A 26,838-nucleotide genomic window follows, 5' to 3' on the forward strand; every position below is an offset into this window, starting at 1 on the left:
TTTAACCAGATGCTTCTCATATAACTGAGTGTCATCTGAGGCAGCATTCTTTAAACTGAGGGTGATGATGTCAGCTAATGGGTATACCCAGCAATTTTTAATAGAAGAGAACAGAACAGAAAATGTCAGGTGGCATTGCATGTATATAAAGAGTAATTATTGTTTTGTGAAACTTTGTTTCAGTCTCTGAGTATGAGTATGTATGTACATGCTCACAACTATTAGTAGTATATTTCTTTCTAAAGACTGTGGTCAAAACATTTGAAAGTCTTATGATATTCTTTTTCTATGCTCATGTCTGGTTATTTTCAAGTATGAATGAATATATCCCAATCAGGTTTGTTGATCTTAAAAAGGGAGAGTGATTCCTTTGTGAAAAAACAGGAAAATCTTTTCACGCTGTTATTCTTCCAAGACTAAATCTTGCAGTAATGTCTGGACTAGGAATTCCCAAGGATTCCATGCAGAGGGAAGGGGAAAGGGATCGGGGCCCGTAGGAATGACTCTCCCAGTCCGTGCTGGGACTGTGTCAAATGCCCTGCCCTTCAGAAAACCTAGGCAACATTGAGATCTACAAAGACAGTACTGCCCAAGGATATAAAACCTTATTTTTTACAGGGTTTTACTGTTTGCAAAGTACATTCACATGTTCCCATATTTAAAATAGCCCTGTGACTTCAGAGGGAACTCATGTATCTGAAAAATGTTTTAGGTGTTTATTGGCCTGTAAATATTTAAAACTATAAATATTGAATATTTTCCTCTTAATATAGCCCTTCACTCTTTTAGTCAACATTCATTTGCAAAGCTCTGGGCTAAGAACTGGACATGCAAAGATACATTCTGTTTTCCAATCTGGTAATGTGTACCTGCAATATTATAATTTAAGAGAATATAAAAATCCACATATTTATTTAAGGATGCTTGCAGTTTTACCTGTGATACGTTTACAGAATATATGTGCACCTGTATACGTGTGTGTGTGTGTGTGTATGTGTGTGTGTGTGACAGAGAGAAAGAAATTATTTATCTCACCAAGTTCCAAAATCAAGAATCGATTGTCTACAGGGAACAAAGCAGGAAAAAGCTGGCCCTTTTCTAAGCCTTCAAAGGTGCATAAAGGTTTTGCTTTCTTGGGCTAAATGGGAGTACTTTAGTGGTAAAATAAATGAATCAGAATTTGATGAAAGCTATGTAGCCTCAGCAAATAAAGTGCCTATATAATAATATTTTCATGCAAAGAAGTTCCCAGGCCTAAGCTCTTTCTAAAAACCCTGGGTTAAGGACCTTTAGTTTATACATTAGCCTAAACAAGACAGACTTATCTCAATTAAAATGTGTGTGTGTGTGTGTGTGTGTGTGTGAATATGTACTCACCGTTCCTCGTTTTGGAAAAACAAAAGGTTCAAAGAGGACTGCTTTCTAAATTTTCTCTTCACCATTGGGTGTATTGTGAGCAGTCATGAAACATTCATTATAATCATTTTAAGCATAAGAGCAAAATATTCCTTTGCTTTTAGATGTAAATGGTTGAAGCATCTGAACGGTATTGGAACTATTGAATAGTTTCCAGTTGCCTCCTCACAAAGCAGATCCCTGAAAACACACCTGGGATGTTTTGAATAGTGGGAATGACCTTGAGAGGAAGCCTATCTGGGAAGCCCATATCCCTTGCTCAAGATTTACTTATTTGTTCAGTTTTTTGTTTTTTTTTTTTTTAACATGGAAAAATAATCTTCTGACAGCATTTCCCTTAATGAAGGCTACATGTCTGATACAGATTTCTTTCCCAGGCCTCTGATGTGTTTGGTATGTTTAAACATATCTTTGCCCTTGAGATCTTCACATACCAAGCACATGATTGCTAATATTTTACTTATTAACCGGTAAGCACATCATAAACTATAATCACAAGACTGCCTTCCCCAATCCGGTGTTCATATCCTGAAAGTAGCAGCTGGTGGAGGCTCTTACTACCATTTTCAAAGTGTCACATTTCATTTATGATTCTCATTACATCTTGTTGAACAGCATTGTATGGTGCAAAGCATGGCTTCCTGCGATACAACATTATTTAACAGAAAGAGTCTAATGAAATCTATAGAATGAAAAAATGAATTGCCTGTTGGATTCTTCTTGTAAGAAGAATCTTTGTGAAGGGTGGGTATTTGGCCCCTAGGCCCTCCTGTAGGCATGCTGAAATTAATCTATCCAAGGTCATGAGGTAATGAGGGGTGGAGTCAGTGCTTCTAACCACTGTAAGCCATTTTACCTCTTACAACCAGTTAGTCTGGTATGCCTTCAGATAAAGGAACATTTTCTAAACAAATTGACAGGCTCTTTTAAAAAAGTTAATTCATAAAACTAAGTATGTGCATTCAACAAGAGAAGAATCTTGTTTTATTTAAGTAATAGGTATGCCATTAGTTAAGAGCAAAAGGAAATCAGAACGTTATCTTCATTTTGAACTCTCCTTTAAGGCAAAACATTAACCCTACACAAAAATAAAATTGTTTTGTTCTAAAGAGATTCACTCTTGGTGAATTTGCTAGTTTTCGAATTTGGGTCACATTTTGCTCTTGATTATTTAAAAGGTTTTAGGAGTCTTGTAGACTCCAAATATTCATCTAGTCATTAAAACAAGTTGGGGAGTTTTTCTTTATTTGGTCCAGTTTATTTGTTTTGTTTTGTTTTTTAAGTGTAACCTTGAAACTGCAGCAACACCCTTTAGAAAATGCTAATTACATAAAGTTTTGAAATTCATCTTGGAGATTATCTAAATACATATGTAGGAGGTCAAAGACTAGCAGAACAGCTGTTACATAAAATCTCCGCTTTCAAAATACCAAGAAGGAAGAGGTGGGAACATCGTCCAAGATCTAACCTCAACTTTGAACTTCCTGACTTGTGTTAGTTTAAGATATCCCTGTAGCATCATTTAAACATAGTTCTGGTGTATGAATAAACTTCCGCTTGGAATTTCCTTTTTTGAAGTCTGCTGAGAATATAAATCAAAACCATATGAGATGCATCTTAATCCAGAATGTAAAATAATATGAGAAGTATCAACCCAGAAGTACGTTTACCAGGATATGCACATTCTGGCAAAATTCTTTATTTAGAATGGAAGCCTCCAGAGAACTAGATTTATTATTTTTAACGTATGATTGTGGAAGCCTAAACTGATAAAAGAAGGGGCTTTTTAAAATAATAGCAGTGGGAATGTTATTCAGCCAAGTAGAATGTTTGAGAAGGACATCTGTTGGCATGGAAAGAGGTTCAAAATGCATTGTCAAGTGAAAAAGCAGATTGCAATTTTATTTAAAGATTATATAAAATAGGTGGTATACTTGGCTTCAATACATGTATACATCTTCCTAATAAAAGAATGAGAGATTACATATATGCCAACAAAATGTGACTCGATCTCCAGATGATAGAATGAAAGTGATTTTTCTTTCTCTTTTCCTTCTTTATTTCTTTCAGGTGTTTCAAATCTTAGGTTTAGATTTTGATTCTCTTCTGTTTGATTTCATTTAAGAGGAAATTTTAAGTCACTTTTATCTCTTATTCAACTCTGTTCTTAAGGGAAATAGTCCTTTATACCTGAATTCAGTGAATATTTGGGCAAACATATTAGTCAAGACCATCATTAATTAAAATTGTTATATGCTCAAAGCTAGTCAGGTAATTAAATTACATTTATATTGTACAAGAGTTAGAGTTGCCTAGACCCCCATTTAGAAGTATTCATGTGTTTACATGACACATAGTTCTGCCATTTCCTACTATGTTCTTAAAATCTGGAGAGATCCAATTAAGATTTTATAACAATAATTACTGAGGCCCAAAGAATTCCTTAAAATTAGAAGTTATCTACTATCTACAAATTGAACTATTAGAAGATTTTAAAACTTTTATCATGTTTTAAACTTTTAAAACTTCTTTATAGTTTATATAACTTTTAAAAACCAATTTGATTGCATTCGTGATATATTTATGGGGTGTTTAGTTGACTTAATATCAGTAGGCCATGTGGTAGATAATAGTGTGACACAAATCAATAATGTGTCACTGTGTTTGATGAAAAAGGGGTGTTCCAGCATACAGGTTGTTTTCCATCTCTTCAGTTGGGAGTTTAATCTCCCCCCACCTTAAATCAGATAAAGCTATTTCAACTACCTGTATTCATTTTAAATTGCTCTCTGTAAAGGATATATAATGTCAGTGTCTATTAATGATTTGCAAAATAGAAATCCCAATATTTAGAGAGCGAACCTCTAAGCTCAATGGTCTCTTTGGCCTTGAAGAACATGGAGAAAAATGAATCCGTAGCTGAAGACCTAATAAAAACTTAATTTCTTGAATCTGCCCTGATTTTCTGGGATAAGTGATGTATCTTTAGGAAATCATTCACAGAACCAATGCCACTGCATAAAAGTAGAAAGCATTCCAGAAAACTGGCAAAGACACATTGAAAATTTTTCATTAAATATGTTATCCCAGGGCTTCCCTGGTGGCGCAGTGGTTGAGAGTCTGCCTGCCGATGCTGGGGACACGGGTTCGTGCCCCGGTCCGGGAAGATCCCACATGCCATGGAGCGGCTGAGCCCATGAGCCATGGCCGCTGAGCCTGTGCGTCCAGAGCCTATGCTCTGCAACGGGAGAGGCCACAACAGTGAGAGGCCCGCATACCGCAAAAACAAAACAAAAAAAATTTATCCCAGTAAATATTTTAAAATAATACACACACACATACACCATCAAGTTTTTATGTATAGCCAGATAGTAAAATTACACTTGAGTTGTGCACATCTTATCTTGGGATTAAATTAAGCAAACATGAGTTTTGACTGATGCAGGTATTAGAGTTGCTAAAAATTAAATGAACAAAGCCTTGAGTTGGGAGTCAGAAGCTTTGGTGACGTTGTATCTTGCCGTGCCAGCCCTACGGGGAGTGAAAGACATGAATAGGGTCTGTAGGATTCTTGTAGTTATTTTATCCAGACAGATCCGTGCTCCTTCTGATGCCTGCGTGGAACAATTTTCCCTGATATCATGAAAACTTCTGGTGTAATTGCAGTACCCACAATTATAAAAGAGTTGGCCTAAGCAGCTGGAATAGCAGATAAGCCTTTATAAGTATAGACATCCAGATATGTCTGAAAATAGATATAGAAGGGGTTTTATTCCCTAAAGACATGAATAATTTTTTTTTTAACATTTAAAGAGTAAGTCTTAAAGCAATATAGGATAGAAGAATACCTGTCCAAAGCCAAGATACCTGACTTCTTAGTGGTGGTAGGACTTGTCCAAAGCAGTTGCTCTTCCCTGGACAAAAAGTCATGGGCATGACACAGTGAATAGACAGGGACCCTTCTGATTCTGGCCATTTGGCTGACCTTGTGGAAGTTAGAGCTTCTGCTCCTGAGAGCCAGCATCAAGTTAGTTGCCATGGACTCTTATTCCTCACCTTTCCAATAGAAGCCAAAGAAGCCAAGTGAGAGAGAGAAGCCATCTCCAGAATCTTCATACCCTTGTCCCAAGAAAGGTTCCTCAAGATTCTGTTATCTTGGTGGGTCAATATGGAGGTACCTTGGCCAAGGGCAGCAAATTGCAACCCTCTTTCTAATTGTCTGAATCAGTTCTGTGTTCCCCTACCTTGCATTTCAGTTGCATAACTGACTCCAACCCCAAGAATCTCTCGGGATTTAGTGGTAGGCAGTGGCTCCACAACCTCGCAAGGCTGGGGATGTTCATGTGCTTGTGTATGCATGCAGCCTCCCTGAGAGATACCGCAAGTGCCTGATGGGAACAATATGTACCAAATGAAAGGAGAGAATAAAGAGCTACCCTGTCCCATGGAAAACTGGAGTAAAACAATCTGCTCAGAAACGATTTGGCTAGTAGAACATATATTTTCTGCTTTCCTTTTCTTTGAGATTGATTGCGGGGGTGTGGGGGAGAGGTTTGTGATCTTTGTTCTTGTTTTCATACTATTAGGAATATGGGCATGGAGAATAGTATTTCTGTTCCTTGTTCAGTTGCAACTGAACTTTCGATTTTCTGTGATGTAAGTGTGTATGTGTAGGTGAGAGAAAAAGTGTGTGTGTTTGTAATGTAAGTGCACACACACTCATGTGTGGATCCATGTGACAGATGGGCGTGAAAGAATTGTTTACATTTTAACATTTCATACAGGCCAGGCACTGTAGGCAGAGAAGCAGAATTCCAGGCAGAAATTATTATGGAGACTGACTGTGTTCCTTTCTGACACACTAACGGATATCCAGGAACAGCCTCAAGTTGAAATAAAAGTTTGTAGTGCATCCCTATGCTTCATCTATAAAAGGCACAGCTGGCAGCTGTGCTAAATTAGCTTAAGCTAGATTATGCCACTGTCACAAGTTGTCCCCCAAATTGTAGTGGCATAAAGCAACAGAAGTTTATTGCTTGCTCACATAACGTGTCAGCAGCTGCTCTGCTGTGGCTTTGCTCCCTGTGTCGTCATACCAGGACCCAGGCTGAAGAATAGCCTCTGAGACATACCAGCTTCATGGTCAAGGGAAGGGTAGGAGAGCTGGCAGAACTAGGTGATGGCTTTTGAAGAGTTTTGCTTGACACTCGCATTCATTACTTCTGCCCACGTTTCGTTAGCCAGAGTGGGTCATTATGGCCAAGCCGGACATCAGTGGGATGGGAAAGTACATGCTTCCCAGTTGGATGAGAACTGCAAGTTCCCTGGCAGCTGGAAAGAGCAGGGACTCATTAGGAATGTGTTAGAGTGTGTGTGTGTTTTCATTATAAATTTATAATTATATAAAATATATAATTTTATTTAGAATTTTAAATTTATGGTTGTGTAAATTTATGTTAAATATATTAAAATATATAATTTGATTTATAATCATACTAAAAATTTAATAGTAAACAAATAATAAATTATATATATTATATGTTTTCCCCAAAAAGGCTGAAAAAGAGAGATTACAAACAACCCTTGAGTGACTAAGAATAGACCTTCTATTTAGGTATAGAATTTGCTTGATTTTTTTCACTCTAATAGAAATTACTTTTAAGTGGCTAGATTTGCTATGAATCCAGCTTGCAGAAGATACTTCACAACCTGAGAAATAAGGCTAGTGTTAAGAATTGGTGATGGAATAGTATGTCTCAGCATGTCTGTTACTCTTGCTTTCAGGAAAATAGTACACATAAACCCAGCCATGATTCTCCATCTTAACTGAGTACAATTAGGTGTCCTGAGGATATATACACCTTCCTATTTCTTTCTTCTATAGTTATATATTAGCTGAGTGCAAGATATTTTTCTACACATCAGAAAAAAGATTGCCTTAAGTTATGGGGAGATAAAATGGCTGTTTATCACTTGGTTCACTGATTTGAATGTTCAGAGATTAATAATCTTAAATTTCTAAAATAACCTGTATTTTAATTCTATTAGTAACTTAGAATATCATGGAAATAAAATGCTATGCACATTAGAAAATATTATACTTGGTATACATTTAAGACTTATTCAGGCCTTTTACACATTGCAATAAATATATAATTCAAAGAATGCAAAAAGATGTATCCTGTTGCCATGACATGGGATCTAAATCAAAGCCTATTGTTACTACAAAACTTGGTGTTCCCTCCTGAACCTGTGATGAGGGTTATAAAGCCCTCCCAGGAGAAGGATGATGGTGGTAGTGCATGGTCCTACCTAATAATGCTTGCATCATTCTCGTCCACATATGGACAGAATGGATACTCTGGCACTGGTTTTGACAAATTTGGCCTAGCCTGTGGAATAAATACAGCCTATGGAATAAACACAGCTTCAATAAATAGGGACTTCACTTGAGAAATTTCATCTGAAGACAAAGGAGTCATTTGTCTGAAGAAGTTCGTGAATAATGAAGCTAACTCAGCCGTGCAAACCATACTAAGCCGACAACCATGAGCCTGTTGAAATGTTAATACCTTGGATATGCTTTAATAGTGATAATTGTGTCAACTGCAGACATCTTGTGGTGGTTGAGTCACCCATAATCTTTCAGAAGCGGGGTGCCCACCATGTCAGCCAGTTTAAATGAAAAAAACAAAACACTGTTCTCAAGCCCACTTTTCTAAATCACATGGAGATCGATGTTGTCTTTTTTTCCCAACTTCTCTTGAGTACTTTTAATGAACGTTTAAGAATGAACGTTAAGAACGTTTAAGACCTACTTAAATTGGAGCCAGTTTGTCCATCAAAATTCCAGGAGATTTGTAAGAAGAACATAAATACATATGCCTTAAACTTTCCACGGTAAATCGGGTTCTTTCTAGCCAGCTAATTTTCTGATGATAATAATACTTAATTTGGCCCTAATTTGAATTTTTGGTTTAGAAGAAGAGTGTCCCTTAGAAATACCTTTGGGTATTTAGAAAGAAGAGTATCCCTTTGGGTTAGCTATGGGAAAAGTATTTGCTATGCCGAGAATAACGTAAATTAAAAAAAAAAATGTATTTAAATGCTTAGGTAGGAGAACACACTGTTCCAAGCACTTTAGAAGCACCAGTTTAAAAATTCAATGAGAGAGTAACAAGAAAGGAGGCCTGCAAACCTGGGCGGTAAATTTGCTGTGCTCAATACAACTCCTTACTTGACTGAGGCCCTCTGGAGCCTTGTCCACCTGACTGTACAAACATCGGGTGATATTTCCTTAAAGAAACAGCTTATAAATCTCTTTTAACTCACATAGACTTCCAGCCTTCTCCACAATCAGACTGTGTTGATGAAGGCCTACTGAACTGTTTCCTCTTGGCTACCTTGATGTTGTCAGCTCAATTGGCAGTATTCAAAAATTAGGTATTTAAAAAATAAGCATCATTCTCAAAACAAAGTAAATTTTCCATTTTTACCAACAATACCATGATATGGGAAAATATTCACAATGTATTTTGTTATATGCAGAAGGTAGTCAACCAAAGACATTACCATCACTACCAGTTTGACAAATAACATATATTGAATTATGTTAACTAATGGGACAAGAGTTGACTTTTTTCTTTCATTGTGCCTTTTTGTATTTTTATAAGTTTTTAACACTGAGCACATGTAATTAAGAAATGTGATAATACTTTCTAAAACCAGTGTCACAGGCTATGGTAATTTCCACAGTGACTTCGTTCTCATGCCCTTTGATGTGCAGCAACTCGGGCACCCAATGAGACAACCTCCCTCAGCTGTGTCTGTCTCTGGACAGAGGTCCGAGCATGGTCTAAGCATGTAGGAAAGGCAACTGAGGCAAAGTGAGTGACTTTCCCCCAAGTAGAATTACAGATATGTGATGGAAGAGCATGCCAAGCGTCAAACTATCTTCTTTATTTGTCGATTGAAAAGGTTTGCTTGGCTTTTGTGCAGGTCAAGCTACCAATTGAAAAACTGAATATCTCCTTTTTCAACCAGTTGATTTCAGCCCCCAAACAACTGTTGACTTAATATCCCAAAACTCCTTGGTTTCCTTGGACTTAGGGGAATGGGTTCTCTTAAGGAGCAGGTCATCCATGTGGGTGGTGGTGAGAGGGCCAAGGAATGTGGTTGGAGGGGACCAGGAGTGTTGGGCCCACCTAAACCATGTAGAAGAGGCTCTGTTATCCGAGCGAGGGGGGAAGGATGTTGGGCAAGCAAAAACAGATGCTCACTCTAGAGTAAAATGGAAATGATTTTTATATATAATAATTACAAAAATTCTATTGAAATCCTATCATATCCAGAGCCAAACAGAATGAATTTTCTCCAGTTACAATGTGGTAACCATGGTCGAGATCAGTAGGCCAGTCTGTCAAGGGCATTCTCTGGTTTCTCCCCACACTTACATTTGCTGCAGGAGACTTGCAGAAGGTTGGTGCTTTGCCTTTTAGTCCTGGAGATGCCACAGGGCCAGGTGTGGGTTGGAAATGGGGAACAAATAAAACTGTCAAAATGTGATTTGAATGGCCCTTAAAGCTTTTACATAATTTTGTGCTGGCTAAGCAAGAGCTCAGTGGAAAAGAGATTTTCGCACTCTCCTCAAATGTCATTTAACTCTCATTATGTAGGCCTTGTGAAACATGACACTGGCAGTAATGATTCCTTCTTACTCCTCCAGGCATTTTGGCTGTTGCATGGGTAATAGGCCCCCGGGAACACATTAGCATTTGGCTGACAGGTGTTAGTAGGGGCTGTGGGGAATCAGTAGGAATCGTAAGGCTCTTTTTATCTCCAACTCAGCTTGGTGGGCAGTCACATTTGATAGTGGTTAATTGTGCTCCATTGTTTTGTTTGTTTGCTTTGTCACTAGGTGGTTTTGCCCTTAAGAGTAGGGGGAATGTGTTTGGGAGACATTTCAGAAACAGAACAGCAAGTTGGGTGTGGGGAGTGGTGGGGAGGAGCCATCCACCATGGCTGGGATGTGGATTCTTCTCATTTATTATTTACTAATTGCAGCTTTTTTTGTTGTTTGTTTGTGGTACGCGGGCCTCTCACTGTTGTGGCCTCTCACTGTTGTGGCCTCTCACTGTTGCAGAGCACAGGCTCTACACGCACAGGCTCTGGACGCACAGGCTCTTTGCGGAGCACAGGCTCAGCGGCCATGGCTCACGGGCCTGGCCACTGCGCGGCATGTGGGATCTTCCTGGACCGGGGCACGAACCCGTGTCCCCTGCATCGGCAGGCGGATTCTCAACCACTGCGCCACCAGGGAAGCCCCTACTAATTGCAGCTTTTGTTGTCTTTTGCCTGGGAGACTTAAAAACAAAATGCCAACCCATTTTAAAAAATCAGCTTATTTGAGAGTTTGATTTACCTGGGTTCTGGTTAAGATTTGATTATTTATGTTTATGTATGAGTAGAGTTTCAGTTCATTATCTAGGTTACTCTTATGAAAAAACAAAACGAAGTTATCTAGGGAGCCTTTTAAATAAAATCTCCCAGGCTAGCCTGAGCCCTCTTCCACTGCCCAACCAGAGTCTTAGTTTCAAAGAGAGTCTTTCCATGAGGACCCCTGCTGCCCACCTCTACCCCAGCTCTCTGTCCTTCTTACCACAGCATTTGGTGGAGTGTTCGCTCCTTTACAAGTTACTTCCTGCTCCCCTTTGAGCTTGCTGTGTGGCAGAGCTCCTGCCTTCCAAGTCGCCCCCGTTTGTTCTTCTTGGTCTGTCTCTCTGGGGCTCTCCTGCTTAACAGTATATTTCAATGATAGTAAAAGCAATAATAAAATAGAAAAAGGCCTGCTATTCCTGTAGTTCACATAACAGAACTCTGTGCTTCTCTCTAAGACTTGCTGACTCATAACTGTTTAGAGCATGTCTAGAAATTAGGTATTTTCTCATCACTAGCCCCTGTAGTATGTTGAAGAAGAAAGCAAATCTGAAGCTTGAAATTTTAGAAGGCAACAGCCTATCTTTGACTCGGGAGTGACTCACATTTTCTCCATGTTACAGTCAGAATGTGCATTTCCTACTTCCCCTGAAGTACTTGTGCAGTTATCAAAGTGGAAGCCTTCACATAAGGACTCTCAAATGAGTACTAAATAAAACTTTAGAGACGTACAATAATTGCGCTTTGTACCTTCCAAAGGGAAAACCCAAGTTAGCCAATACAGTACAATCCAGCCAATTCATTTTGAACTGCACTTGTGGGTCTCACCCCTCCTCATAGCAATGCTTTTATTTCCAGCTTGGTGCCCCAGATATTTCTGAATGATGTGTACAAGGCAGGAATCAGACCTATTAGGTCTGTGCTGCTAGTAAGTATGTAAAAAAAAACCCTCATGTCAGAGAAAAAACCCAAGATTTAGAAATCATCAGTCTCTGGAATGACAATGGATTAGGGGATGCCAAAAGAAGCAGGGACTCTGGGACAGGGGCCACCACAGGCCCTGTTTCCCTGGATTTAATAACATATCTCAACCCATATCCAACCAGATCAGTGGGACGGGGCTTTAGGCTTTTGCTCTTCCCTTTGGAGCCTGTGGATGTTCTGGCCTTTGTTCTGTTTTCCTAACATAGACCAGATAGCTCTGTCACATTGAACATCATGCTGCAAAGACACTGAGCTTTCAACGTAGGTTGCAGTCTCTGGCCCACTGCTGATGCTAGCGTGGATCGTTTTTATGAAGTGATCCCAAGAACACCTGGTACTCTCCAACTTTGGCTACAGGGGAAAACGAACGTCAGAGTAAATGGAAATACAATGACCTGACCGGGCTCCCTCCCAACAGCAGAGGAAGAGGCCTGGGTAGAGACCTGTTATAATCGGCTGTTTAATTTTGTTTGGAGAAACTGGACTTTTGACAGATGAACTTCTTTTCCCCTGCATTCATATTTATCTAACAGAGTTGTGGTTGGGAAGTGATCCAGGATTCACGAGGTCGAAAAGTGACCTGGTTCACATACTGTAGACTCTCCCCATCTCCCTCCCAAGTTCTCCAGGCAGGTGGTCCCGTGCACTCTTGGTATGTCCACACCAAAATCGGTCACCCAAAGGACATATCAACGTTGGCCCTCAGAGATTCTAGCAGCGCCATCAAACACATGTCTCAGTTCCAGGTAACCAGCTTTACTGTTCCATGCAGCACTCAGCAGCTTGAAAATCATTAGAATGTGCTTGATGAATGCACATCTTATTACAAGGCATTTGGAATTAAAGCCATTAGTAAAATTAAAGAAATAGTAACACACTGGGTTTTTGTTAATACCTTTCTTTATGAGAAAATACATTTTCACAAACTGCCCAGTTGTATTCGTTCTTTCATTATCCCCAGAGTAAAAGAATAAAGGAATGTAGAATAAATAGTCTTAGCTTTATCTTTGAAAGTTTAAAACAATTTATTAAAAAAAAAAATCATAAGGAAGTTTTTCCGCCTCCTCCTTAGTCCCCTGGTTCCCTAGTATATAAATAAGACATTTTTCCCTCCCTGAAACCCAGCCTTTGTGTTCTGTAGTCTGTGGTTTTGCTATTATCCAAATACTTATGGATCAGCATTGAAGATAAGCTTAGCAGACACGTAACAAGTACCTTTGTGATACCTGCTCACTTTATACCCATTTCTGGGTAGGCTACTTACACAGACTTACGTAAGAACAATTTTGCTTTGTTAATAACATGCACAGTGCTCACCAGTTCCTCATTCATTGCGGAGGTAGAGACCAGTGGGTGGCCGTTGGACTCACACATTTCCCTTTGTTGTATTTTTCAGAAATTGAGGCGAAGGAAGCATGTGACTGGCTCCGCGCTGCCGGGTTCCCGCAGTACGCTCAGTTATATGAGGGTAAGTTGGGCTTTTCTTCTCTCTTTATAAAGAGAATAAATTCAAAATATGTCCTGTGGTGTGTTTTGACTTCCAAATCTTTCTCAACCATTTTTTCTCCTTGCTTTCTCCTTGCCTCCACCTTTGCAATGCCCAGGGCTTATACTGATGCTGATTTAGGAATGAGGCTTGCTTCCTGAGCCTGCCTCACCTTTGGCCCCTCCCTGCTTCTCCCTTCTTTACTTCTTGCTTTGCTCTCACCTCTACCTCCGATCCCAGCTCTGCCTTTTCCTTCCAGTGTTCTGCCAACAGCAGCTTTTCTGCACTTCCTTCCTTATCCCTTTCTGTGTTTTTTCTTCACTCTCTGTTTTCTTGAAAGTACAATAAATGAATTGTTGATAAATTTCCTAGAAATCACAAAACTAATTTATCTTGAGACTTTTCTTGAGTTCTGTTTACTTAACCTGAAAATGCTTAAGATGTAACATGGATCGGATGTTATTTTTCAGGGTTTTAAGTAAGGTGCTTCTATTGCCAGCATCATACTTACTTCCATTGATGTTTTGACAGTTAATAAACGTACTTACCTTTATCTTACTGATACCTAAAATTATAACCAAAGCATCTGCTTCCTGGATAGTCGTATAGTGAATTAGTCAGGATCCCAGCAGTAAGCACACTCAAGACAATCTGAGGGGGATTTATTTCTAAAAGTGTTCATTGCAAAGATGTGGACAGGGCATAGGAAACCACGAGGAACAGTCCAGGAGCCCAGAGCTTGTAGCAGCAGAGCTGTCACTACCCTAGGCCCAAAGCCATAAATGGAGGGAGAGGGTGCCAGAACCCAGAAGGAGAGAGGATCTCAGAGCAGGCCCTAGGAGTGGAGGACACAGCTGGTGATGGCAGCCTCCCCGGGAGACAACCAGGAGAGTAAGTGCCCTGACCTCACACTCCTCCCTCCCTCCATCTCCAGCCAGGGCTTCCCATTGGCCAAACACAAAAGGAAGCAGAGGGCATGGATCCCCTTGAATGCCATCCACAGCTGATCCTGGGGCACAAAGCAGTTTACAAAAAAGTGGAGAGTGAATCTTTAGGGGTAAACTGAGCATATGTAGTACACTATACAGTATAGACTTATGTTCCTGATGACGTAAAATTCATGTAGGATGGAAAGAATCAACAAAATTAACCTTTACTCACTGGTGAATCTCATCTATTCACCTAGAAGCTCAGTTTTATTTTAGAAAACAAACAAACAAACAAAAAACCTTCTACCTCTCTCACTTAAATTCTGAATGTGCTGTGAAGTCTAAGGTCTCTAATAAAAGCTTTCAAAAAACCATAGCCTTTTAGACAAGGAGGAGGGTCTTACAGTTTTGGTCTAAGCAGCCACTATTCCCCCACCCCCACCAGCAATGCACTGATTATGAGAGACCCAAAAAGGTTAAGTGACTTTTACAAGATTATAAAGTAGAAGAGTCAGAATGCTCCTTCATGAGATAGATTTTCTACTGTAATGTGCACTCAAAATACTATGCAATTTAAATGTGAAGAGTCTATAAATGACTAAGAAGTAAAGATATCTCATAAGTGGGATGGGCTTGTCAGATTGTGTTTAAGCCATATGCATTTAATGAATGTAATAAGAATAAGAACAAATACTTTTATAGAGCTTATTATGTGCCAGCTACTGTTCAAAACACTGTACATGTACTATTCATTTAATATTCACAACACCATAGGGGAGGTATTATAATTATCATCATCCCCATTTTACAGATGAGGAAACAGAGTCCCAGAGGAGGTTAAGTGATTTGCCCACAGTCTACAGCTAGTGAGTAGCAGAGCCACGACTTAAAGCCAGAGCAACTGGGCCTCCATGTCTGTGTTCCTCATGACTACACATTAACTCCCTCTCTAGCAGAATGAGACAGTCTACATTCAGGAACTGTCTAGAATTCACTCTGGAATTCACTTTTTTTCACCAGAAGAGGAATTGTTTCTCTTTTCAACTTGCAATAAGAAAATTGGTACCCTTAGATTTATTATGATTGACAAATATCAAATATAAGATGAGAAAGAGAAAGAATGGTAGGATGATGATAATGGACCAACACTGATGGTTAGATTTGGCCATGGACTTTATTCCAATGATCTCCAGATTTTTACCTCCACAAATGAGGTACCTAAAATTAACACTGTGACCTGAGCATTGCCCATGACCTCCAAATCTGGCATGAGTAGTCTGTGGGAGAAAAGTTACAATGTTGGAATTTCTCCTTTTTTATTGGATAGAATCAGTCGTTTGAGTATTTTGCTGACACTCCAAAGTGACTCAAGATTTTGTTACAAAATAAAATACTTGAGGCCATTGAACTTCCGGTATTTTCCTTTCTGAAGGAAAAAAAAAAAATCTGCCAAACTAAGTATTTCATGAACTGATCAGGACAGAAGTCAGCAACCTCCACCTTAGGTGGATGGTGAGAGTGGGAAAGTTCTCCATACAGGCAAAAGTCTGTGACAGTGATGAGCTATAAAAATGCAGGCACTTGGTATGCAGTCCTATCCAAGGTCAAACACTTGGTTATTTTCATATTTCACACCTTTTTGTATTCTTAAAAGCATTTATTGGGCTAAAAGTAAAACTTCCTGCTCTCTAAACATTACCAACACACCTGTCAATGGGGAGTAACTGCTGTTAAGATGAGCCATGAGTACAGAAACATGGTGGCCTGAAGATATTGGTGCCCATTCAGATAAAACAAGGCGTATAAACTCCTTTGTCTCTCTTTGTCTCTTTCAGACTCACAATTTCCCATCAACATTGTGGCTGTCAAGAACGATCATGATTTTCTTGAAAAAGACCTTGTAGAACCTCTTTACAGGTAAATCATGTGAAGTATTTTTGCTTCTTTTGATTGTTCAGTGTCTAATAGTTATCACTATGTTGAGCGGCGAGTTCAACAACAATTCAGTAAGTACTTATTGAGTACCTACTATATGCCAGGCATGGGTCCAGGCTGTAAGTATATTATGGTGACCATGATCAGTCATGGAGCTTAAATCCTAGTAGGAAGCTTCAGACAATAGATTGGGAAAAAGAGAGAATGAGTGAGAGAAAAAGAGGGAGAAGGAGAGATTATCTCAGAGAGTGTTAAGCTATGTTAAAAAAGTAAAACAAACTGAGGCCATAGACAGTGATGGGGTTTGGTGGGTTAGTGGGAGAAGGCATTGTGGGGGACCAGAGCATGAGTGGTCAGGGAGGGCCCTGTAGAGCTCCATGAGTATGTCAAACTCAGCTGTATTTTTTGCAAAGACAAATGATTATATCAGCAAACTAGAATATGTAAGCTCAAGTAATTATATCTGCAACCTGAAATATTTAAGCCTTCACTATGTGATAGATGATATAAGGAGACAAAGATGAATAACTCCCTCCCCTCAGAGAATGTCTAATCTGGTTGGAGAAATCTAACTGAAGAAATGAAGCATAAATGAACAAATAAAATAATTATAATTTAAGTAATAATAAAAGATACCAATGTAATCAATATCTCTGAACAATTAAATGTGCATGAGAGGTTCTATGTGTCTGTAGGAATTTGAAGTTTCCTAACTAAAGCCCTGGCGAGAGGTCAGAGCTAGAAATAAATATTAGTTACAGGAGGTGAGTCATTTTTCCAAGGCTACAGAGCTAGTTATGGGCTAAACTGACTTTAAAACTGCAGTCCTCATAACTTGCAATCCAACATTTTTTTCTCATACATTCTGCATTTGACATAGAAAAGACGGTAGTTTAGGGACTTCCCTGGTGGCACAGTGGTTAAGAATCTGCCTGCCAACGTAGGGGACATGGATTTGAGCCCTGGCGCAGTGGTTAAGGATCCGCCTGCCAATGCAGGGAACATGGGTTCGAGCCCTGGTCCAGGAAGATCCCACATGCCGCAGAGCAACTAAGCCCATGCACCACAGCTAATGAGCCTGTGCTCTGGAGAAAGCCCGTGCTCAGCAATGAAGACCCAACACAGCCAAAAAAAAAAAAGAGAAAAGAAAAGAAAAGATAGTTTAAGAGGAAAGTAATGATGAGGAAAACTTTTGTCAAGATAAGGACACACCAATATATATTAGAATAGTATATAAATAACCATAGGCTTGCTGATTCTGTAGATACATATATTTCTGCGTTCATAAGCTGGTTACTCTGGGATTCCTATATGAAGATAGATTTGTGTTAAGGAATGATCTCTGAATGTTGAAGGAGAGCATTACTGTGGGTTTGCTTAAGTGGGTAGAAGAGCAAAGAACTCTTTAAATCACAAATTGCAGGAACTGGCTATTTGGACTCAAAAACAAACAAGCACAAAGTGCCATTTGTGAGCATTTACGAGAAGAATGGGTAGTTTGGTTGTAATTCTTTTTTTTTTATATATATATAAATTTATTTTATTTTATTTTTGGCTGCGCTGGGTCTTCGTTGCTGCATGCGGGCTTTCTCTAGTTGCGGCGAGTGGGGGCTACTCCTTGTTGCAGTGCACGGTCTTCTCATCGTGATGGCTTCTCTTGTTGCGGAGCACGGGCTCTAGGTGCTCGGTCTTCAGTAGACGCGGCACGCGGTCTCAGTAGTTGCCACTCAAGGGCTCTAGAGCGCAGGCTCAGTAGTTGTGGCATGCAGGCTTAGTTGCTCCGCGGCATGTGGGATCTTCCCGGACCAGGGCTCGAACCTGTGTTCCCTGCATTGGCAGGCGGATTCTTAACCACTGCGCCACCAGGGAAGTCCTAGTTGTAATTCTTTAGAGGTAATGAATTGGAAAAGCAGTGTTTTCTCCTCAGCATGTCTGATGCACACCAAGGCTTCATCCAACTCAGAACTATTGCACCACCACCTCATCCTGAGTTTTCCCTCTTAGTTTTAACCAAGAGTATTTTTACTAGTAAGCTGGCATTTTTTAAAAGAAATAATTTTTATTGTTAATTGTATTATATTACATTATCTTTTTCCCAATTGAATTTTCTTGCATACTCATAGATCTTTGATTCTCTAATCATGGCTTTTGTTGTTTTTTCCCCCAGTTTTATTGAGATATAATTGACATACAGCACTGTATACATTTAAAGTGTACAGCATAATGGTTAGACTTACATAATCATGAAATGTTTACCACAATAGGTTTAGTGAACATTCACCATCTCATATAGATACAACATTAAAGAAATAGAAAAATAAAATTTTCCTTGTGCTGAGAACTCTTACGATTTACTCTCAACAGTGTTCAGATATGTGACACATACAGCAGTATAATTATCTTTATCATTTTGTACATTACATCTCTACTACTTATTTATCTTATAACTGGAAGTTTGTACCTTTTGATCACCTTCATCCAATCCCCCCTCCTCCCACCTCAGGTAGCCACAGATCTGATCTTTTTTCTGTAAGTTTGTTTGGTTTTGAAGTATAATTGACCTACAACTCTATGTTAGTTCCTGGTATATAACATAGTGATTCTATATTTCTATACATTTCAAAATGATCACACAGTAAGTTTGGTTGTCATCTGTCGCCATACAGAGATATTACATAATTATTGACTATATTCCCCATACTGTACATTTTATACCTGTGACTCATAATTCTGTAAACAAAGATTTGTACCCCTTAATCTCCCTTACCTATTTCTCTCCTCCCTCCACACCCCTCCCATCTGGCCACCACCTATTTATTTTCTGTATCTATGACTCTGTTTCTGTTTAGATATATTTGCTTATTTTGTTTTTTAGATTCCATATATAAGTGAAATCATCCCAGTTGAATTTTTAAATCTATATTTTCTTTAAGTCAAGGTGTTCTGTATATTTATAAAGCAAAATTCACTATTTTCAGTGTACAGTTCTTTGAGTTTTGATAAATGCCTACAATCATGTAACCACCACCACAACCAAGATATAGAACAGCTCCATCACCTAAAAAAACTCCCTGGTTCACCTTTGTCATCAACCTACTCTCAACCCTTGGCAACCACTGATCTGGTTCTTGTACCCATAGTTTTGCCTTTTCCAGAATGCTATATAGGTGAAATCAAACAGTATGTAGCCTTTCGAGTCTGCCTTTGTTTCACTAATGCACCTAAGATTCATCCGTGTTGCGTGTATCAATCAATATAATTGCTCAGTAGTATTGCGTTGTGTGGATATACTACAATTTGTCTATCCTTTCACCAGATGAAGAACATTTGAGTTGTTGCCACTCTGGGTGGCTATAACACCCCTATAAACATTCATATTCAAGTTTTTGTGTGTACATAAGTTTTCATTTCTTTTGGGTAAGTTCCTAGGAATGGGATTGTGGGGTGCATATGATAAGTATATTTGAACTTTATCAGAGACCACCAAACATCTCCAAAGTGACCATACCATTTTGTATTACCACCAACGATGTATGAGAGTTCCAGTTGCTCCACATCTTTGTTGGTACTTGGTGTTGTCAGTTTTTGTTTTGTTTTGTTTTTAACCATTCTAATAGATGTCTAGTGTTTCTCATTGTGATTTAAATTTGTATGTCCTTAATGAGTAATGACGTTGAATGTCTTTTCATGTACTTATTTGCCATTCATATATCTTCTCTAGTAAAGTGTCTGAGGTTTTTGCCTATTTTTAAAATTTGGTTGTTTGTTTTCTTATTGAGTTTTTATATTTTTTGCCACTCTGTAGCTTATTTTTTCAATCTCTTAACAATGTCTTTTGCAGAAGTTTTGAATTTTATTGGAGTGCAGTTTATCATTTTTTTTTCATGTTTTTAATGTCACACCTAAGAAATTTTGCCTAACGTAAGGTCACAACTATTTTCTCCTTTGGTTTTCTTCTGGAAATTTCAGTTTTATGTTTTATGTGTAAGTTGATGATCCATTTCAAGTTAATTTTTTAGAAGATAAAAAGTATGGCTCAAGATTCATTTTTTGCTTATCAATATCCCATTGGTTGACCACCATGTTGAAAAGACTATACTTTCTTCATTGAATTGCCTTTGCACTTATATTGTAAATCAATTGACCATATATGCATGAGTCTATTTCTAGACTCTCTGTTCTGTTCCATTTATCTATGTGTCTATTCTTTCATCAATATGGCACTTGATTACTTAGCTTTGTGTATGTCTTGGAATCCAGTAGTGTGAGTCCTCCAGCTTTGTTCTTCTTTGCCAGGATTGTTTTGGCTATTTTAGTTCCTCTGCCTTTCCATATAAATTTAAAGACAGCTTGTTGATATCAATTTTTAAAATCCTACTGGAGTATTGATTTGGATTGTGTTGACTCTATAGATCAGTTAGGGAAGAATTGATATCTTAACAGTAACAAGACTTCTGATTCATAAACATGGTACATGTCTCTGTTTAGGTCTCTTTTGATTTTTTTTTTAACCCTAACTTGTAGTTTTCAGCATATGGGTAATACACGTACTTAAGAATTTCATGTTTCGTGGTGCTATTCTAAATAGTACTGTTTTTTATTGTTTCGGTCTCCAATTGTTCATTGCTAGTGTTTTTTGTTGTTGTATATTGTTCATTTGCATCCTGCAGTCTTTCTACGCTTACTCATTAGTTCTAGTAGCTTACGCGTAGACTTTTAAAATATAAATCAAGGATTACATTGTAAACCGAGAATAAAAATTTCATTCCATATTTTTAAATCAGGATTGTAGGAGCAAACCGCTTCTGATTGTGCAGTTCTATTCATTGGATGACATATGTATCTGAGTGGGTAAAGCTTTGAATCTCAAACACATGGGTGGTAAAGCTTTATCTACTCACTGCTGCATGTGATCTAAGGTGCCTTGACTAAGTTCTGGACTTTTCCATCCAAGTCGACTTTAAAAAAAAAACCAAAACTTTCAGCCATGATATAGATTAGCCAGTATAGAAATCATTTCAAGATAAAAAGTTCTGCATACTAAGGTAGTGTCAGCCAGAAAAATTAGGAAGCCTTCTCTTGTAGAACCCATGACCCATTTCTGATTCAGCCCATAGCAGGATTCATGCAGACGTACCCAAAAGACAGTACTGCATAAACATGTGGGAATGCAACAACGCCAGACACCACAGTGCTCTTGATAAGGGCCCAGCTTGTGTAAAATTGGTTAGAGTGGCAGGAGGTTGTTATAATTGGAATAATTCTTAGGACGGCTATGTCTCCAAAAATATTATGAAATAAGAAAAGCATTTGGCTGGAGGTATGTGAGCTGAGATTCTCAGGGCGCAGGAGCAGTGGGTAGAACAGACGCCAAAGGAGTAGTCACAGCGGGGTGATCAAAAGAAACAGGCAGAGCAGGTAGGGCAGAGATGGAGGTAGCTTGGCTGAAGGGAACACCCATGGAATTTCTTTGCCTTCCCTTATGAGTTCCTTCAAGACAAGATTTCCTGAAAGCAGGCTGAAGGAAGACTTCCAGCCTGAGGGCAGTGACAGCACTTTTAAAGCTTTGAGATTGATGAGCAGTTAATTAGACACTCACCCACTCACATGGTATATTATGATTAATGCCTGGAGAGCAATAAGGGGTTGTGATTTTATTCATTTTCTTCCTCGTGCACTGCAGACACAGTGATAGAGCTGGTCTCATGTTTTATTTTTAAAGCTTTGTGGGCTCTACATTTCTCATGCATATTTGAAATGCTGAGCTAATGCAGAATCCTAACGGGAATCATAGCCAGAGGGCACTTAGCTTCTGCCAGGTAGGCAAATGAAAACAAGAGAGCTGAAGGTCTCCTGTAAATGTTACCCACAAGAATTTTACTCACCTTTTTTTGTCTGGAAGTTTCTCTCCTGTGTGGACAGACAATTAATATCCTGGGTCCCGATTTACTCTTGGAGAGTTGTTGAGCAGTGTTAACTTTTCATTGGCTTGAAAAAATAGATTGTACTAAGGATGTCCGTGGCTGGGAGGACCGATGCCTGGCTGGGCATATGTGGATGTGTGGCTCTCATGTTCAGGTCTCGGAAACCAGACAGGTTTGCTGTCTTTAATGAAGGTGTGAACCTCCAGAATGGTGACCATGCCCCACCATTGCTTCTGCAACTCTGACAGCGCCAGTACACAGTAGCCGTCTGTAAATATTTGTTACTGCAAGTCAGAACAGTGCAGTCTCTGTTACTTAGCAACCACAACTATAATTCTGTTTTGATGTGTTTTGATTGAATTTGTAATTGAAAAATAATTTCCCCTGTGAGTAATGAAAAGCTAATTGCAAGTCTAAGTACCTGGATGAAACTAACCATCTCAAAATGGAGGCATAGCCAAGGTATCACGATACCTTGCAAAGTTCGTCACTTTTAAGGCAAATTGCAGCAAATCAAAGCTCCTGAATGAGATTTTTAAGAAGTGGCATGTTCTATTAGCATTTTGGTTTGGGACATTTTCTCAGACTGCTAACATAGGGCCTTGATGCCCAAGATGATCTCTGAATTTCTAATTTAATGTTAGATCTGCCTAACTTATGTTGTTAATAAATAGTAACTAATCACAACATGTATAAAACAAGGGCATTCGCCTTGTTCAGTACTGTTTTATGGAGACATGGAATTGACTAGGATTATAGTGCATCTGTCACTGCCCTTTGTATTTAAAAGGACAACTAATGACAATGGATTATAATGTGGGATGAGGGAGAGGGTAAGAAAGAATGCTGACAAAAGTGATTTTTACAGTTTACCTCTACACACAAAGGCACATATTTGATTTGAGTTATTTAAGTAATATTATTAATTTTAAATAATGGTAATCTATGAAAATGGATAATATACTTTAAATTTTCCCTTTAAGAATATCACAGAAAATGTACAATGTTATATATTGTGTTATGTCATATAATAATTTGTGACAATTACCTAGACTGAAACCACAGACAAATCATTGGGAGAAGGATATAGGTGGTTACATGATAATCATGGTCATTTTGAAATTCTGAATCTATAAATTAAATACAAATCCCAATAAGGGGTGATTTCATTTCTTTAGAACACAAAGCGCTCACCAAGCATGACTCTAAGTATTGTACAAATATTTACTTATTTAGTTCTCATAACAACCCTATAAGATAGGCTCTAACATCATTCCCATTTTACAGATGAGGAAACAGAGGCACAGAGGTATGAAATAACTTGTCGATTTACAGTTAGTAAATAGCACTGCTAGGATTCAAAGCCACACAGGCTGCTTCTGGAGTTTCCAAAGAGAGCTTAGGTCTTTTTGTGAAACACAATTTGGAGTGTTTTTCATGTCCTCCTTTAAAGGTAATTCTTCCCGAGATGTTTATGTTGCCTTGTGATGTTCTGAATTTAACTTGTAAGTCCCAAGGTTAGAAATTCTCATTGCATTTGTGCCTTCATGGACCTCAACTGTAAAAAAATAATCATATTAAAGTAAGAGTTTAAAGCACACTTTGTTCTTTTGTGAAGTGTTTAGAACCGATTTACTGTTGGAGAGTAGCGAGACTTTGTCAACTGTTCCTTCAATTCATTTCATCAAGGCTGTCTCTTGAGGGCCTCACTTTACTATGGGGACAAATGAGACAGAATCCTCACCCTGAGATCTCAGGCTAATGCTGTGATTCTCAACCCGAGATGGGGCAGCAGTTTGCCCTGTCTCGAGGTCTGGGGACGTTTTTGCTTGTCACACCTGTGGTGATGCTACTGGCATCTAATGGGTGGGGCCAGAGATGCTGCTAACCTCCCACAATGCACAAGGTAGCACCCCCTCCACAAGGAATTATCTGTCCCCAAATGCCCACGGTGCCTAGGCTGAGAAATGAGTAATGATTTACTTGGACAAATGATGTAATCACTGTAAGTACAGGAGAGCTAAGGGGGAAAGGGCTTCAGAGACAGTTTCCTGGGAAAATGACCCTAAAATGCCAGTAGGAATTACCCAGACAAAAACACATGAAATTTTGATGTGGTTATTTTCAACTTTCACTTTTGTTTTTATAACTAATTTAATGTGCAGGAAAGGCATCTTCATCCCCACCCCTACCTGCCACCACAAACCTCACCCCAAGGTAGCCTGTATAGAATGGGAGCAGCCATGGAGTACAGACAAGTACAGACATGGAAGGGTCAAACATAGGGGATTTCCCACATGAAAAACATTGATCTTTCTATATATTTTTTAACATCTTTATTGGGGTATAATTGCTTTATATTGTTGTGTTAGATTCTGCTGTATAACAAAGTGAATCAGCTATACATATACTTATATCCCCATATCTCTTCCCTCTTGCGTCTCCCTCCCACCCTCCCTACCCCACCCCTCTAGGTGGTCACAAAGCACCGAGCTGATCTCCCAGTGCTATGCAGCTGCTTCCCACTAGCTATCTATTTTACATTTGGTAGTGTATATATATGTCCATGCCACTCTCTCACTTCGGCCCAGCTTACCCTTCCCCCTCCCTGTGTCCTTAAGTCCACTCTCTACGTCTGGATCTTTATTCCTGGCCTGCCCTAAGTTCTTCAAAGCTTTTTTTTTTTTTTTTTAGATTCCGTATATATGTGTTAGCATACAGTATTTGTTTTTCTCTTTCTGACTTATTTCACTCTGTATGACATCCTCTAGGTCCATCCATCTCACTACAAATAACTCAATTTCATTTCTTTTTATGGCTGAGTAATATTCCATTGTATATATGGGCCACATCTTCTTTATCCATTCATCTGTCGTTGGACACTTAGGTTGCTTCAATGTCCTGACTACTGTAAATACTGCTGCAGTGAACATTGTGGTACATGACTCTGAGTTACGGTTTTCTCAGGGTATATGCCTGGTAGTGGGATTGCTAGGTCATATGGTAGTTCTATTTTTAGTTCTGTAAGGAACCTCCTACTATTCTCCATAGTGGCTGTATCAATTTACATTCCCACCAACAGTGTAGGAGGGTTCCCTTTTCTCCACACTCTCTCCAGCATTTATTGTTTGTGGATTTTTTAATGATGGTCATTCTGACTGGTGTGAGGTGACACCTCATTGTAGCTTTCTGTTGCATTTCTCTTAATGATTAGTGATGTTGAGCATTCTTTCATGTGTTTGTTGGCAATCTGTATATCTTCTCTGGAGAAATGTCTATTTAGGTCTTCTGCCCATTTTTGGATTGGGTTGTTTGTTTTTTTGATATTGAGCTGCATCAGCTGCTTGTATATTTTGGAGATTAATCCTTTGTCAGTTGCTTCATTTGCAAATATCTTCTCCCATTCTGAGGGTTGTCTTTTTGTCTTGTTTCTGGTTTCTTTTGCTATGCAAAACTTTTAAGTTTCACTGGGTCCCATTTCTTTATTTTTGTTTTTATTTCAATTTCTCTAGGAGGTGGGTCAAAAAAGGTCTTGCTGTGATTTATGTCATAGAGTGTTCTGCCTATGTTTGCCTTTAAGAGTTTTATAGTGTCTGGCCTTACATTTAGGTCTTTAATGCATTTTGAGTTTATTTTTGTGTATGGTGTTAGGGAGTGTTCTAATTTCATTCTTTTACATGTAGCTGTCCAGTTTTCCCAGCACCACTTATTGAAGAGGCTGTCTTTTCTTCATTGTATATTCTTGCCTCCTTTATCGAAGGTAAGGTGACCATATGTACGTGGGTCTGTCTCTGGGCTTTCTGTCCTGTTCCATTGATCTAGATTTCTGTTTTTGTGCCAGTACCATACTGTCTTGATTACTGCAGCTTTGTAGTATAGTCTGAAGTTAGGAAGCCTGATTCCTCCAGCTCCGTTTTTCTTTCTCAAGATTGCTTTAGCTATTTGGGGTCTTTTGTGTTTCCATACAAATTGTGAAACTTTTTCTTCTAGTTTTGTGAAAAATGCCATTAGTAGTTTGATAGGGATTGCAGTGAATCTGTAGATTGCTTAGGGTACTATAGTCATTTTCACAATGTTGATTCTTCCAATCCAAGAACATGGTATATCTCTCCGTCTGTTTGTATCATCTTAAATTACTTTCCTCAGTGTCTTATAGTTTTCTTCATACAGGTGTTTTGTCTCCTTAGGTAGGATTATTCCTAGGAATTTTATTCTCTTTGTTGCAGTGGTACATGGGAGTGTTTCCTTAATTTCTCTTTCTGATTTTTCATCATTAGTGTATAGGAATGCAAGAGATTTCTGTGTATTAATTTTGTATCCTTCTACTTTACAAAATTCATTGATTAGCTCTAGTAGTTTTCTGGTAGCATCTTTAGGATTCTCTATGTATAGTATCATGTCATCTGCAAACAGTGACAGTTTTATTTCTTCTTTGCTGATATGGATCCTTTTATTTCTTTTTTGTCTCTGATTACTGTGGCTAAAACTTCCAAAACTACGTTGAATAAGAGTGGTGAGAGTGGGAAACCTTGTCTTATTCCTGATCTTAGTGGAAATAATTTCAGTTTTTCACCATTGAGAATGATATTGGCTGTGGGTTTGTCATATATGGCCTTTATTATGTTGAGGTAAGTTCCCTCTATGCCTACTTTCTGGAGAGTTTTAATCATAAATGGGTGTTAAATTTGGTTGAAACCTTTTTCTGCATCTATTGAGATGATCATATGGT

At 38.7% G+C, this 26,838-nt stretch overlaps 1 protein-coding gene across 5 annotated transcripts in view; it reads left to right on the forward strand.

The window, feature by feature from the left end:
- STARD13 (StAR related lipid transfer domain containing 13) overlaps nucleotides 1-26,838 on the forward strand; it is a 223,431-nt gene that overhangs the window by 141,405 nt on the left and 55,188 nt on the right. For all 5 annotated transcript variants that reach the window (XM_029210397.1, XM_029210396.1, XM_029210402.1 and 2 more), the window contains exons 2-3: nucleotides 13,232-13,303; nucleotides 16,086-16,167. In XM_029210397.1, the coding sequence (XP_029066230.1) occupies nucleotides 13,232-13,303; nucleotides 16,086-16,167 (154 nt within the window). The remainder of the gene's footprint in view (nucleotides 1-13,231; nucleotides 13,304-16,085; nucleotides 16,168-26,838) is intronic.

The sequence above is a fragment of the Monodon monoceros genome, unplaced genomic scaffold (assembly GCF_005190385.1).
Source record: "Monodon monoceros isolate NGI ecotype Baffin Bay Population unplaced genomic scaffold, NGI_Narwhal_1 Super_Scaffold_8, whole genome shotgun sequence".
Classification (NCBI taxonomy): Eukaryota; Metazoa; Chordata; class Mammalia; order Artiodactyla; family Monodontidae; genus Monodon; species Monodon monoceros.